Source organism: Lynx rufus, unplaced genomic scaffold, assembly GCF_022079265.1.
Source record: "Lynx rufus isolate CCGP_SWC_20201006 ecotype Redwood Valley unplaced genomic scaffold, mLynRuf1.p SCAF_2, whole genome shotgun sequence".
Lineage (NCBI taxonomy): Eukaryota > Metazoa > Chordata > Mammalia > Carnivora > Felidae > Lynx > Lynx rufus.
In genome coordinates, this window is record NW_025814834.1 from 44,424,943 (window position 1) to 44,441,415 (window position 16,473).

Below are 16,473 nucleotides of genomic sequence, written 5' to 3' on the forward strand. Positions count from 1 at the left end.
ACTGTGTAACTGTTAAAATGCTAAGTACTTCAAAAGTGGACATTGTATTTTATTATTTTTTACAATATTTTTCTTCTAATGTTTATTTATTTTTGAAAGAGAGAGAGACAGACAGAGTGAGAGTGGAGAAGGGACAGAAAGAGAGGGAGACACAGAATCTGAAGCAGGCTCCAGGCTCTGAGCTGTCAGTACAGAACCTGAAGCAGGGCTTGAACTCACAAACTGTGAGATCATGACCTGAGCTGAAGTTGGGCACTTAACAGACTGAGCTACTCAGGTGCCCCTGGACATGCTATTTTAAAAAACTGTTTTCTGGTATGATATTTTTCTTCATTATGAATCTATATTAAAAAGTTGTAGAAAATCCACTTTGGGCTACATTAGGGTATTTACCATCTTTATGGTGGTTCAGACTCCTAAAAACAAACAATAAGACAGTCAGAGTATTGAAAAAAAAAACATATGTGCATACATAAGAGCCACAGGCAGATCCCTCCTTATGATCCTATAAGGAATACATAAAAGACTATCAATTCATAGAAACATAATCTCTTTGTCAACTATTGACTGTATGACAGAATTCCAGTGAAATGTTTACAACTGTCATCATCACACTTTCAAGCCCCCAAATCTCAATCACCACCACCTGACTGGGCTCCCCAAATTCTCATCAAAAGAAACATATCTGTTCTACTTGAACAGTGAGCATAATCTTGCTGAAGCTATTAGGATCTTACAAAAGTAGTGAAGATAATACATTTAATGGACAGAATCAAAACCCAAAAGAGGTAAATGACCACAAATTAATGAATGGAATCCCAGTAGACTCTTGGGGGCAGCAAAGTGACCACAAGAGCCTTTTTCTTCCATCACATCATTAAATAAGAAAAGGAATATGTTTTCTGTACATAAAAGCCAGAAAATTAAGGTTAACTGAGCTGTAGGTTTTTTTTTTTAATTTTTTTTTCAACGTTTATATATTTTTGGGACAGAGAGGGACAGAGCATGAACGGGGGAGGGGCAGAAAGAGAGGGAGACACAGAATCGGAAACAGGCTCCAGGCTCTGAGCCATCAGCCCAGAGCCTGACGCGGGGCTCGAACTCCCGGACCGCGAGATCGTGACCTGGCTGAAGTCGGACACCTAACCGACTGCGCCACCCAGGCGCCCCAGAGCTGTAGGTTTTTAAGTAATAAGTAACTAGTAATGCTCAGGAAAAAAGGAAACACAACTAAAAATGCTCAGGAAATACAAGGGTAAGTTTCATGTAATTACCAAAATTAGTAGTAAATCTTCCAGGATTTTATCATGAAAATATACACCTTAGACAAAAGGCAGAGACAGAGAAGAAACTTCTTTTCTTAGCATGTGAGAAGAGTCTAACAATTTTTTTGAAAACAGAATGCACACTCATACTCTGTACTGAGTCAATATTCAATTATTCAAATTAATATTCAATATTCAAATTAATTGATTAAACCATGACATCTAGGAACACCACTCACTCATAAGGCCTGAGCACCTCTCTGGGAATAAATGCCTGTTATTTTTTTTTTTAATATTTCACCCACCCCCCCACCACCCCAGGGGGCCTGGGTGGCCTCGCCTCCTGCCCACACGTGCCCAGTCCAAATGACTGTGATTTTAAAGATGCTATTAGTTGAGGAGAGAAGTCACTCATACACTCCTGCTGAAGACAAGTATCCCATGCATCATGGTGAATCCACACAGCTCAGAGAATGTAAACACTACATGGACAAAGTTAAAGGATCTTCCAAGTCCTTAATATTCTAAGACTGTTTTCAAATTGGACCCACTGAATATGCCTTGGGGACCCTGTGGGTCTCAGAACCATCTATACAATGCTTGGCTTTGTTCAGTGACAACAAAGGGGTCAAAGATTTGAGAAACAAAAGCAGTAGGACACAGCCTCCCAAAGCAAAAGCAACCAAACAAGAAAAAAATATTCACAATTGTTTGGGGGAAAAGAATGATTCGAGGTTGAAACTTTAAACTAAATCAAATTACTTAAGTTATTAACTAATTAAAATCTTCAGTTAATAGAAGATAAAGGAAAGGAAAAAAGGTCACTGTTTCTCAAATCTTGTCAGTGCCTATTTCTCCTTTTTAATTTCTCACAGAAATAGATTTAATGATTACCACACCGACACACACAAACACGCGTGGTTGCTCTCTTTCAGTCATAGCAACTTCAAATTTTAGGGTCAGACATGCCATACTTTTCTACTTAAGAAGGCTTAAGTGTAGCTAGCTGTACATTTTAGACCAACAACAGAGAAGAAAGACTTACAAAGAGCAAGGTACTGTTGGATCAACTTCAGACAAACATTAATGGTGAGGAAAATTACACAAGAAACAGCAGGCATTTATAGATTTTTTTTTGACTAAAAAGATCATACGGGAAATTTAGGTGAAAGAAAGATTTTTAAATGTCCCATGTCTTCAGGGCAGACAAAAATGCAGAGACTGATGTAATAATCAGGGAAAAAAATCATGTAAGAATCTTCTCTATGTAGTATCATGGATTAGGGATTATGATGGGTCATATCACAGCCTAATTAAATAATTTGGACATCTTCATAAAACACCATATATAACAAGGGCTGAGAATAACTGAAGGCTGAAAAAACCTAAACCACTTTATCCACTTAAACCCTCCTTCACAAATGCCTGGGACAAGTGGACCCTTCGAGGTCCACAGCATAATCTAGTTCACTACATTGGTGCTCCTATACCTGAAAACATTTATTCCAAGAGCCTCCTGGCATACAAAGAGGAAGCAGCATTTTTTTGTTTGTTTTAGATAATCCAAGTAGGTTCATTACTTCCTTCCTTTTGTTTGTATTTTGAGGAGGAAGAGCAACAGGAAGTCTCATTCCCATTCCAGCCTTACCCCAACACAAATTACAGTTTCTTTCTATGTGCTAAAAAGAGCTGTGAACTAAAAAGATGAGGTTCAGTTGCTGAGGGGCAGCAATAATAAGTATGTTCTTACCTGATATGGCCAATCAATTCAATAAGCTTGTGACTAAAAAAATAAGCTGTCAGCTCAGACACATGACTCAGGACTGAACAGACCCCAAAGAGAGTTGTAGTTCCATTCAAGTCTTCCAAATGCCAGTAGAGAAAGGTGAACACAAAGCCATATCCAAAACCCATAAACCATGCCACGAACAACACTGAGCCATACTGCACACTGCAAAGCAGTCTGATTAAGTCCCAAAAGTTGAAGGCTTGTGAGTGGCTCGTGGTGGTTGGTGTCTCCTCAGAGGACTCTGTAGAGCTGTTTCTCTCCACTTGAGGGATCTCCACCTCTTTTCCTTTATTTTCATTGTTTTTGAAATGGTTGTAGCGGAACCGGAACTGAGTGGCAACAATCAAAGCCATGGTCATGAGAACCCCAAAGACAATAAAGACGATCTGGTAGTTCCGATATTCAGGGGGTTTACACCCCTTTCCATCAATGATCACTTCTATGTGTGTGTAGTCAATCCCAATGCCCACAGACAGCATCGCCAGGCCCCAGCCCAGGGAGCCCCACATACGCTGCAATCCATAGCGATCTCTGTGTTTTCCCAGATACTGAAGTGTTACAGTGTCCACAATGGTGACAGAAGAGGCACTGAAAAATTCTCCTATTATGACAACCACCAAGATCACCAAGAATATAGCCTCAACTTCTTGTTGATCGTAAACAAGAGTGACTTGATCAGAAGGTAAAGATTTGGTGGTAGTGACAATAGCGGTGGTCGTCTCTCTGGTTACATTTCCCAGGAAGGCAGGGGTTGCCGTGCTCGGATTCAAGGTCAAGTCCATAATATGGTCAGTAATTTCATCTGTCTGAGGTTGTGGGGTGGGTGCACTGGTCTTGTTTGGAGCTGTCGAAAAGATGACAGTTTCGGTGACATTGGGCTCTGTTTCTAATATCACTGGCCAAGTGGAAGGGAGCAGGCTCCTTTTCTCACGCATTCTTGGTGATGTGGTAATGGAAGAATTGGTTGGCGGGATAGTTAACAGATGACTTGAGTTGGTGGGACGAGACGTTGGGGGAATCTTTGGTACACATCTCAAGGTAGCAGGTTTGACAAATCCAATGCCCAAGTTGAATAAAACCCAACACAAAAGAGAAAAGAGGAGGACAATTTTGCCTTTTCTAAAGCGATCTGCAACTACACCCCAAAATGGGGCACTGCAGAATTCAATGAAGTATCGGATACCTACTAGCAATCCACTCTGGCTTGGTGACATTCCCAGCTGTTTATAATAGACAGGCAGAAGTGGGTAAAGAGAGCCATATGCAGAGTAAAAGAAAAAATAGAAGACCTTGGATATCAGAAGATCATTGTTTATTTTAACACAATGTTTCTCTATCCAGTCTACTTCCTCCTCAGGAAGAGCAGATGTTTCTGTGGAGGTGGGTGTTTCATTTGAAGGTGGTTCGGGTTCCCTGGAAATACCATTAAAGGGATCAGCAAGCACGTATTTTCTCTTCTGTTCCTCTTCATCATCAGTTAAGATGGCAACTTTATCATCTGCCGCCATGGCTTCTCACCACCATCAGAAAATTTTAAAGTTTTGTGACTTTCAAAATTTTTATTGTTGATCTGTAAAGTAAAATTTAAAAGATGGCTTAGTATGAATATAACATTTAAGCACTGAGCTTCATCTTGCAAGAAACTGAGGAGTTTCAAACTACTAAAAATAATAATTATGAGAGAGAATTCTCCCATTTGTCACTTGCAGTCATACAATACTAAAAAAGAAAAATAGCTTTCAAAACATCAAATACTCTTTGTGGCCACTGACTGACAAATTACACGTTCTAATGGCAAGTTTATGGCTCCGGTTCAATCTCAAATCTTTTTCATCGATGTCTAGTGAAAATGTACAAATGACTGGGATTATGTCTAAACCAAATATAGAGAATTGAAAATAAATAGTCCTTATAGTTTATTGGTTTTACTTTTCAAACAAATCCAATGCACTATGAGGTACAGAATTTTTAGGAAATAAAGGTAGCTACAACCATTAAGTTTCTATAGAAAAGTAGAAAAAAGCTTTTAACCACAACCACAAATGTAATGAGAATGAGGGAGCAAAATGCACATTTGCAATTGGAGTTGGTCACTACAGCCATGACAGATACCCTGGTAAGGAGACAGTCCTCACACTGTTTATACTGCATATGTTTCTCCAGCTGTGCTTTTATGGATTATAGTTTTAAAAAATGTCAGGAAAAAAATGGCAGATACCATTTATTGAGTGAGCACTTACTCTATGCCAGGCAACACATAAAGATCTTTAAATGTATTAATTCATACTGATCACAAAATCCCTACTATCTTCTCCATGTTGCAGATGAGAAAAATGAGGCATGGTGAGCTTAAACAACTTGTGTAAGTGGTAGAGTGAGGATTTGAACCCTAATATTATGGCTTTAAGCTGTGTGCTCTAAAAACCACAATAAACTGCCAAATGTTACATTCTGGGCAATAAAATGTTGCCTTTTTATTAAACCTTTTTATAAGACAGGGTGTTTCATACAAAAGATAAGTAATATATCAATAGTATAAATTTATAGGAACTGTGCCACATTCCACCAGAATTTCCCTTTCTTCCATTATACAGAGAATTAAAGAGCCAAAAGGTCCTGCTTGCATCAAGATCTGTCAGGCTGCAATGAATATATTCTGAGGTAGGAGGCATATACATTAAATACGTATTACTTCCTTTCACCTTCTAAGCCAGAGAGAAATAACTTCATTTTGCTACCCCTTGGAATAGATCTTGCTTTCCCTTTTCCCAAAACGAAGACTAACTTTCTGAAAATCTTCCAGAATCATGCCTGTAAACATTTTAAAAATAGCTCCTAGGCAGACAATAGAAACACAACTTAATGAGACCCGTGTAGTAAGTCAACTTATCTTTTACCCCCAAAAGCCAGGTGTCAAAATAGCTGTTAAGTTTTGAAAATGTTTGTGTGTTTCTTATTTTTAGATTTAAGAAAATGTTTTATTTGAGGTAAAATTCACATAACATAAAATTAACCATTTTATGTAAATGATTCAGTGGAATTTAGTGCATTCACAATGTGGTGTCGCCCCCACTAGTTCCTAACTCATGTTTTTCCTGGAGTGAAAGGGACCTTTTTTCCCCACAAAACTTGAAGGAAAAGCAAAATCCAATCTTTTGCTGTCCAGCTGAAAGACTTTCCTCAGTGTTCTATATTTATTTATTTTTTCATCATTAGTGCTTTCACCCATCCCAGTCGGTTCCAATTCCATCTCATCACCTGAAAATAACAATAATTCTCCTTTGGACTTATTTTCTAAATTATTTTCATTTCTGAGCTCAAACTTTAAAGAAATATTTGTTCTTTTTCAAGTGTATAAAATTTCATGGCACTTCGGGGTGAAGATGGCAGGTTGTGTACATCTGGCCTCCAACCCTAAACCCCACTAAAATGACCACACACACACACACACACACACACACACATATTTTTAAAGTCAAAATCCAATAGTCCAAGCTAGGAGAATTAAAGCGCCTGTAAATGGAAAAATAAAATAAGATTCTGGAAGCCAGAATATAGTTAGACAATTGGTAAATAACTTAGTAGACCTAAGAAAACAGAAACCTTGGCTGACAGTGGAGTAATTTATTACTCAGAATCCTTCAAAAGCTCATAGGTTGGCCATATCAGGTTGAAGTGCAAGGAAGTGTGTGTGTGTGTGTGTGTGTGTGTGTGTGTGTGTGTGTGTGTATAGAGGCAGGGAGTGGAGGCTGCTGTCAATGGAGTTGACTGAAAATCTGAACACCAACTCAGGACACCCAATCCCCTTCTCCACTCCACGTGGCTCACCAAACAAGTAGAGATTTTTTCCTCTGGAGAGGATAAAACAAGTTCTGTTGTCATACAGAAATAGCTGGAGTTGAGAGTAGAGGTATCATACTGAAAACAGGGCAGGAAGTGAACATATACATGCTGATTCCAAGCCTTAGACCTGTCCCAAATCTCCATCCCATTTCTCTCACAAGGTTCCCAGAAGCTGGCAAGGCTTTCATCCTCCAGGCAGGAAACTGGAAGGTTCTTCTCTGGAGATGCTGATACTGAAGCCTCCCTAACTAAACATGCCACCAAATCCCTCTACATGGAAGCCCAGCGTCATCAAGCCCTGTCACTAGATATGATCAGTCACCAGAATTATAAGACATTTGAGGAAAGTATCTTACATGAAAGATAGAACCATGGGGATGCCTGGTGGCTTAGTTGGTTGGGCATCTGACTTTGGCTCAGGTTATGACCTCACAGTTTGTGAATTCAAGCCCCACATTGGGTTCTCTGGTGTCAATGGAGAGCCTGCTTGGGATTCTCTGTCCCCCTTTTTCTTCCCGTCTCCCACTCATGCTCTTTCTTAAAATAAACTTAAATAAATAAAAAAAAAGAACCAAAACAAACAGCAAAAAACAAAAAAACAAACAAAAAAAAACACATGGGGAAAATAGGAGCTATGTGGGGAGGAAAATACTTCTAAATGTGTTATCTTCAGCAATAGGAAAAGAAATGCAACTATGAAACAAAAATAATACATATTTTTAAAGAAGGAAGAGGAGGGGAATGAAAGAAATGCCTGAATGAAAAAGTTATGGAAATGTTTTTGTGGAAAAAAGAGCATAAATGTCAAAGTAAGGGATGATATAAAAGAAAAATTTGAGGCAACTTCTTAGAGAAAAGAAAAAGAACAACAACAAACAGATCTTCCACTTCACTTCATATACAAAAATCAATTCCATATGGACTGTATATCTAAAAATAAAAGACAGGGGCGCCTGCCTGGCTCAGTTAGTAGAGCATGTGACTCTTGATCTCAGAGTTGTGAGTTTGAGCCTCATGTTCGAGTAGAGTTTACTTTAAAAATTTTTTTTTTTTTAATTTTTTTTTTTCAACGTTTATTTATTTTTGGGACAGAGAGAGACAGAGCATGAACGGGGGAGGGGCAGAGAGAGAGGGAGACACAGAATCGGAAACAGGCTCCAGGCTCTGAGCCATTAGCCCAGAGCCCGACGCGGGGCTCGAACTCACGGACCGGGAGATCGTGACCTGGCTGAAGTCGGACGCTTAACCGACTGCGCCACCCAGGCGCCCCTAAAAATTTTTTAAATACAACATAAATAAAAGTAAAAGATAAAGTAACATAATTTTAGAATAAAACAGAAAAATATCTTAAAGATTTCAGGATAGAAAAAGACTTATTAATAAATGCAACAATACAACATATTCCCAAAATGGCTAAAATAAATAGGAAAGATAATACCAAGTGTTGGTGAGGATGCAAAGCAACCGGAATGCTCATAGATTGCTGGTAGGAATGTAAATGGATACGCTACTTTGGTAACAGTTTGGGAATAGCTATCAAACCTGAATGTATACCTGATGACAAGTCCTAGATATGTATTGAGTAGTAATCTATTCACCAAATGACATCTACAAAAAATGTTCACGGCAGAACAATTTTAATGGCTCAAAACTGGGAACAACCTGTCTACAGCAGAATACACAAAGTATGTTATATTCACATAATGAAATACTGGATAGCAGTAAAAATGAACAAACTACAACTTCATGCAATGACCAGGATGGATGTCACAAACATAATATGGACTGAGAAAAGAAAGAAGCAAAAGAGCACACACTGTATGATTCCATTTATACAGAGTTACAAAAGCAGGCAAACTAATTGATGGTATTAAAGTCAGGATACGTTTTTGCTTCCAAAGAGATGAAGTAGACACACTTTTCCATACTGCTCCTGCTGAGTACAACTGGGACATTATATATAAACCAAATACAGAAGACTCTGAAAGACAGACAGAAGGCAGACCTGCTAGGGACCTTGGTACCCAAAGAACATGGGGATGAGTGGGGCTACAGAACTTGGAAATACCAATGAATGCAAACCAAAACCAACCAACCAACCAAACAACAAAAAACAAAGTCCTCTCTGGCTTAAGGATGAGGGAAAATGCAGCCTAGAAAAAATAGAAAGCTTTAGGTAATAACTGCTCTACTCCAGCCAAATACCACAGAAGGAGACCAGGGTAATGTGACCTTACTCCCACCTCCACCAACAAAGGCTGCACAGGAGCCCAGACTTCCACCCTCACCAGGCTACAAGAGGGCACCCCAGCCCCTAAGCTGAGGTGTCATCAGAGAACACCAAGTAGGGGGCTGGGACTTTCATCACTGCTAGGTGGTGATGAGATCATATCCCCACAACAGCATCAGTGGAGAACACAGGGGGATCCTGGACTTCCACTCCCACCTGTTAGTAACAAGATACCCCTACCTTTCCCACCTGAGGTGGTGTCAGAAGAGGTCTAATAGAGACTCATGACTTTTGCCACCACCCAGCACTACGGTGTCAGTGGAAGCCACATGGGGAGCAGTAACGAGGCATTCCTATTCCTTCCAGCCAGGAAGGTATCGGTGGACACCTAATGGGGTGTCAGAACACCCATCTCTACATCACAGTAACAGGGAGCTCCTTCACCCTCAGGTGTCATGAGGGGCTGAGTGGGGAACCTGGACTTCTACTTCCATCTGGCAGTGCTGAGGCAACATCTCCAATTCCCTTGCTAGAGCATGTCAGAAAAATCCAGCTGGAACAGAAGGCTTAAATACAACCCACAGTTTCATAACATAATACCCAAAGTGTCAAAATTTCAATAAAAAATAATGCATACCAAGAACCCGCGAGACTTCAAAAAATGCTTCAACAAGTGATTACAAACACACTTAAAAAAATGAAAAGAAGAAAGCTGAAGCACAGAAATAGAAAGTCCCAGCAAAAAATGTAACATATAAAGAGAGACAAAATGGAAATTTTAGAACTGGAAAAGACAATAACCAAACTACAAAAAACTCAATGGATGGACTCTACAGCAGAATGGAGGAGAGAGGGAAAATGAGCGAACTGAAAGACAGAACATAGAAATTACATAATCTGAACAACAGAGAGAACAGACTGGAAAAAAAAAATTAACAGAGCCTCAAGGACCTGTGGGATCATGAAGATTGAACATTCATGTCATCAAAGTCCTGGAAAGAGAAGAAAAGGGCACAGATGAACTACTCAAAGAAATAAAAGATGAAAATTTTCAAGCTGGCAAAAGACCTACAGATTCAAGATACTGAATGCGCTCCAAACAAGAGAAACCCACACCAAAACACATCATAGTCAAACTGGAAATCAAAGACAAAGAAAAAATCTTGAAAGCAATGACACAGGACTCACAACTTACCAATATTGGAAAAACAAATGATAGCAGATTTCTCATTAGAAACTATATACACCAGAAGGAAGTGGCATGATATATTTTGTGAAAGAAAAGAATTATCAGGGTGCCTCGGTAGCTCAGTCGGTTACACATCCGACTTCAGCTCAGGTCATGATCACACAGTTTGTGAGTTTGAGCCCCACGTCAGGCTCTGTGCTGACAACTCAGAGCCTGGAAGCTGCTTCAGATTCTGTCTCCCTCTTTCTCTGCCCCTCCCCCACTGGCACTTTGTCTCTCTCCCTCTCAAAAATAAACGAAACATTAAAAATATTTAAAAAAAAGAATTATCAACCCAGAATCTTATATCCATAAGAAAGACAGTGCAAACACCAGAAAACTACAGACCAATATTCCTTATAAACATAGACACAAAAATCCTTAGCAAAATATTAGAAAAGAAAATTTAGCAATATATAAAAAGAATTGTACACTTTGACCAAGTGAGATCTATTCCAAGGATACAAGGCTAATCCAATATTTGAAAATCAATCAATGTAAATCCACATTAAGTTGAAGAAAAAGAGTATCATAATGCTATTAATGCAGAAAAAGATTTTGACAAAATTAAATACTCACTCATGAAAAGTCTCAGAAAAACAGGAAGATAGGGAAACTTCCTCAATTGGATAAAGATCATCTACAAAAACATACAGGTAACATTACACTTAATGGTGAAAGACTTTTTTCTCTAAAGGAGCAAAGCAAGATTATCTGGTCTTACCACTCTTATGCAACATAGTGTTGCATATTTCTTTCTTTTTTGATCTGTCAAAAATCAAATGGCATTTCAATAAGGACAAAAAAGAAAACAAAAGGTATACAGATCAAAAAGAAAGAAACTGTCTCTATTTGCAGCTGATATGAGACTATGTAGAAAATATCAAGAAATCTACAAAATCTCCTAGAAAGAAGAAATATTTAAATATAAATTGATGCATAAGGACTAGATGTTAAAAACTACAAAATGCTGATGAAAGAAATAAAAATCTAAATAAATAGTGGGGGCCTGGGTGGCCCAGTCATTAAGCATCTGACTTCAGCTCAGGTCATGATCTCACAGTCCGTGAGTTCGAGTCCCACAATGGGTAAGCTCGAGCCCCACTTTGGGTGAGCATGAGCCCCGCTTCATGTGAGCCCCGCTTCTCTCTCTCTCTCTGCTCTTCATTCACTTGCGCCCCCTCTCACAAATAAATAGGTTAATTAATTAATTAATTGGAGAGACAGACCATGTTCATGAATTGGAACATTCAACAGCAAAGATTTCAATTCTCTTAAAATTTATAACAGGTTTAACACAAACCCTACCAAAATCTGAGCAAGGTTTTTTGTTTTTGTTTTTTTTTGAAATAGACATGATTATTCTAAAATTTACATGAAAAGGGAACAAGAGGGGCGCCTGGGTGGCTCAGTCTGTTAAGCATCCGACTTCGGCTCAGGTCGTGATCTCGCAGTCCGTGAGTTCGAGCCCCGCGTCGGGCTCTGCGCTGACAGCTCAGAACCTGGAGCCTGCTTCTGATTCTGTGTCTCCCTCTCTCTCTGACCCTCCCCCCATTCATGCTCTATCTCTCTGTCTCAAAAATAAATAAATGTTTAAAAAAAATTTTTTTAAATAAAAAAAAAGGGAACAAGAATAGCTAAAGCAATTTTGAAAAAGAAGATTTATTATGGCTACACAGTAATCAAGTCTATGTGGCATTGGCAGAAGAACAGACACACTGATCAATGGAACAGAACAGAGAGCCCAGGAATAAATCCACCCAAATATGCCCAACCGATATTTCGCAAAGATGCAAAAACAATTTAATGAGAGAAATATAACTTTTTCAATAAATGGTGCTGGAGCAATTAGACATCAGTAGGCAAAAAATGAACATCAACCTAAGTTTCATGCCTTTTATGAATATTATTAACTCAAAATGGATCATGGATTTAAATGTAAGATGTAAAACTACATAACTTTTAGGGAAAAAACCTGGGAGAAAATCTTCAGGCTCTAAAGCTAGCCAAAGAGTTCTTAGACCTAACACCAAAAGCATGATTTATAAAAGGGAAAATTGATAAATTAGATTTCATCAAAATTTTAAAAATTTGTTCTGTAGAAGGTCTCTACTAAAAGGAGGAAAAGACAAATTATAGACTAGGAGAAAATATTTGCAAGACACACTCAATGAACGACTAGTATCTAGAATATATAAAGAATTGTCAAAACTCAACAGTAAAAAACAAAAAACAAAAAACAAACCCCAAATAATCCAATTAGAAAATGCACACAAGACATGAAGAGACATTTCATCAAAGTGGAGATACAGGATATACAGATGCATATAGACAGAGGAAAAGATGTTCATGGTCATTAACCATCAGGGAAGTGTAAATTTAATTAAAAGGTACCATGACACGTGTTAACAGTGGCTAAAATACAAATAGTGACAACATCAAATTCTGACAAGGATAAAAAAGAAACTAGATTACTCCTACATTGCTGGTGGGGATGTACAGCCACTCTGGAAAGAAGTTTGGCAATTTCTTAACAATTTAAACATGTGACTACCACATGACCCAGCAACTGCACTTTTGGGCACTTATCTCAGAGAAATGAAAAAATTTCACACAAAATACTAATACACAAATATTGACAGCAGGGCGTGCTTGGGTGGCTCAGCCGGTTGGGCGTCCAACTTTGGCTTGGGTCATGATCTCACGGTCTGTGAGTTCGAGCCCTACATCAGGCTCTGTGCTGACAGCTCAAAGCCTGGAGCCTGTTTCAGCTTCTGTGTCTCTCTCTCTACCCCTCCCCTGCTCACACTCTGTCTCTGTCTCTCTTAAAAATAAATAAACATTAAAAAAAAAACCCAAATATTTATAGCAGCTTTATTTGTAATACCCCCAAACTGGAAATAACCAGATGCCCTTCAATGGACTAGTTCAACAAACTATGGTGCATCCATACCATAGAATATTATGCGGCAATAAAAGGGGAACAAACTATTGGTTCATATAATAACCTGAACAGATCTCAGAGAACTGTAAAGAGTGAAAAAAGTCAATCTTGAAAGATTACATAATGTATGATTCCATTCCTGTATCATCCTTGGAATGATGAAATTACTGAAATGGAGAACACATAAGAGACTTCCAGGAGTTAAGTAGGGAATAGAGGCAAGAGGAAAGTGGCAGAGTGGCTACAGAAGGGAAGCATGAGAAATCCTGGTGGTGATACAGCGTTCTGTATCTCGACCACATAGATGTATCCTGGCTGTGCTACTGTACTAAAGTTGTGCAAGATGTTACCATTGGGGAAAAGTGAGCACAGGATACATAGGCCATCTCTGTATTATTTTTTACAACTGTATGTGAATCTACAGTTATCTCAAAACAAAAACCTTAGTTTTAATAAAAGTTTTATTTTTAAAATAGTAGTTACCACGGGGCGCCTGGGTGGCTCCGTTGGTTGAGCGTCCGACTTCGGCTCAGGTCACGATCTCACGGTCCGTGAGTTCGAGCCCCGCATCGGGCTCTGGGCTGATGGCTCAGAGCCTGGAGCCTGCTTCCCATTCTGTGTCTCCCTCTCTCTCTGACCCTCCCCGTTCATGCTCTGTCTCTCTCTGTCTCAAAAATAAATAAACGTTAAAAAAAAAAAAATTAAAAAAAAAAAATAGTAGTTACCCTTGGGGGAGGTAGTGACTAGAAGGTGCTCTAGGGTGCTGATAATTTTATAGTTTTTGATCTGGCTCTTTATTATACGGATGGGTTCAATGTGTAAAAGGTCATTGATTTGTATGATTTTTTTCAACAAAAAATGAACTTAACCTAAAATCTGAAGAAGAAAAAAAGAAAACAGATGAAAGTAGGACAGAAATGACATGACAAATATAGGATCATCCAGAAAGTCAAGTATCTACAAACATTAGAACTCCAAGAAGAGAAAATAGAGAAAATTAAGAGAAGGAAATTTTTTTAATTTGAGAAAATTTCTCAGAACTGAAAGCTATGAATTGTCTGACTGAGGCAACCCACTGAGCACCAGGCACAGAGAATAAAACAGACCTGAGCCAAGGCACATCATTAAAATTTCAGAACACTAGGACAAACAGATGACCCCACAAAGTTTCAGAGAATAAAATGTGTCACATACTAAGGATCAAGAACCAGAGATGGCTTCAGATTTCTCAACAGTAACACTGGAAGCTATAGCCAGCTAAATTATTATTCAAGTTTCTAGGTGAAATAAAGAAAGACATTTTACATATGCAGTTTCTCAAAAAAATGTACCTCTCATGTTTCTCAGATTGTGTGTGCCCCCCGCAAAAGGGGGGTGGACTAAATGAAGAAAAAGACAGGGGATATAGGACATTAAAGACCTGATGTGAGGTTGGCACCCTGCACTGGGCTCTGTGCTGACAGGCCTGGAGCCTGTTTCAGATTCTGTTGTCTCCCTCTCTCTCTACCCCTCCCCCGCTCATGCTCTGTCTCTCTCTGTCTCAAAAATAAACATTTTTAAAAAATTAAAAAAAAAAAAAAAAGACCTGATGTGGGAGACAGGCAAAGGGACACAAGCACACTGGTGACCACAGATCCCGGCGTGACAGCTGTGCACCAGATGGAGAGGGCAGCAGGACTAGCAGTGGCAGGTCTGAAGGCTCCCCGAGAGCTCTGACAGCAAAAGGACACTGACAGAATAACAAGACATCTGAATGTGTCAAGAGGAACTCTAACGGTGAAGAGACTGGGGATGAATTAGTGGTAAGCAGAGAGAAAGTTGGGTAAGCAAAACATCACAAGAAAACAAAAAGTGGCACAGGAAAAAAAAAATAACCATAGTTTACTACATGTCTCAGCTATGATTATACAGTCCTACTAATGTAAAGTCCAACAACAGTGGGAAGATAGGAACTGAGAAGATTGAACAGGTATAGAGAGCTGGGGCAGGAAACAAGAGTTAGTCCCATACCTTCCAAGGTGGGAAGACAGTAGATAATGCCTACATTTAAAAATCAAGAGGGGAGCCTGGGTGGCTCAGTCGGTTGGGTGTCCGACTTCAGCTCAGGTCACGATCTCGCGGTCCGGGAGTTCGAGCCCCGCGTCAGGCTCTGGGCTGATGGCTCAGAGACTGGAGCCTGTTTCCGATTCTGTGTCTCCCTCTCTCTCTGCCCCTCCCCCATTCATGCTCTGTCTCTCTCTGTCCCAAAGATAAATAAACGTTAAAAAAAAAAAATTAAAAAAAAAATCAAGAGCTAAGAATACAAGCATTTTATTTAAAAATACACAGATAAATATCAAAATAGTGGCCTAAAAGGCAAGAAAGTAGTTGCCTCTGGGACGGGAAATGAGGAAAGGTATAGAATCTGGTGTTTTACTTTATAAACTTGTTCATTTTTTTAAAAAAATGTTCATCTTAAAAAAAAAAAACACTTTGTATTCTGCTTTAAAAAATAAAAATTAAGGTGTGCCTGGGTGGGTGGCTCAGTCGGTTAAGTGTCCGGCTCTTGGTTTCAGCTCAGGTCATGATCTCACAGTTCATGAAACTGAGCCCTGCGTTGGGCGCTCTCTCTCTCCCTCTCTCTCTGCCCCTCCCCCACTCACACTTACTCGTGTGCACGCGCTCTCTCTCTCTCAAAATAAATAAATAAATAAACATAAAGAAAAAAGAAATAAACAGTCATATGAGCTTTACCTTTACAAAAGAAAGTAATTTAAAGCAGCTACTTGTACCCTTCTATGACAAACTAAAGATAGTTTTCAGAATTGTACAAAATGCATTCTGATTATGAATTCTAATCAGGTGGCCTTTAATTAATTATCTTCCATAAATCAACCACTGAGTCTTTAACAAGGAGGTCATAGAAGGACACAAAGTCCTTTTAAAAGGGTACAAGTCTCTGAATTGTCCACATGATGATGAGAACTGATGCCCAAATGCTAATTCCATGCTGCAAAATATCTTGATTTAAACCTTGATGAGGGACTTTCTTCCAAAGCATTCTTTCCTCTCTATCTTATTCAAATGATTTTTTATTATCATAAGGTTATGCAAGGTGTCTCCTGTTACAGGAGTCCAGATGTTAAGTAGTCCTCAAAGTATAAACAAATGCAAAGTAGGTAAGGGAATGTTCCT

The 16,473-nt window shown here is 39.0% G+C and overlaps 1 protein-coding gene and 1 long non-coding RNA gene across 2 annotated transcripts in view; one reads left to right on the plus strand and one right to left on the minus strand.

The window, feature by feature from the left end:
- The window catches only part of MFSD6 (major facilitator superfamily domain containing 6), a 79,096-nt gene that overhangs the window by 47,862 nt on the left and 14,761 nt on the right, over positions 1-16,473 (minus strand). Inside the window, exon 2 of the mRNA XM_047083093.1 lies at positions 3,016-4,624. Coding sequence (XP_046939049.1) covers positions 3,016-4,562 — 1,547 coding nt within the window. The 5' untranslated portion in view covers positions 4,563-4,624. The remainder of the gene's footprint in view (positions 1-3,015; positions 4,625-16,473) is intronic.
- LOC124514802 (uncharacterized) overlaps positions 1-16,473 on the plus strand; it is a 38,144-nt gene that overhangs the window by 14,430 nt on the left and 7,241 nt on the right. The window lies entirely within an intron of this gene.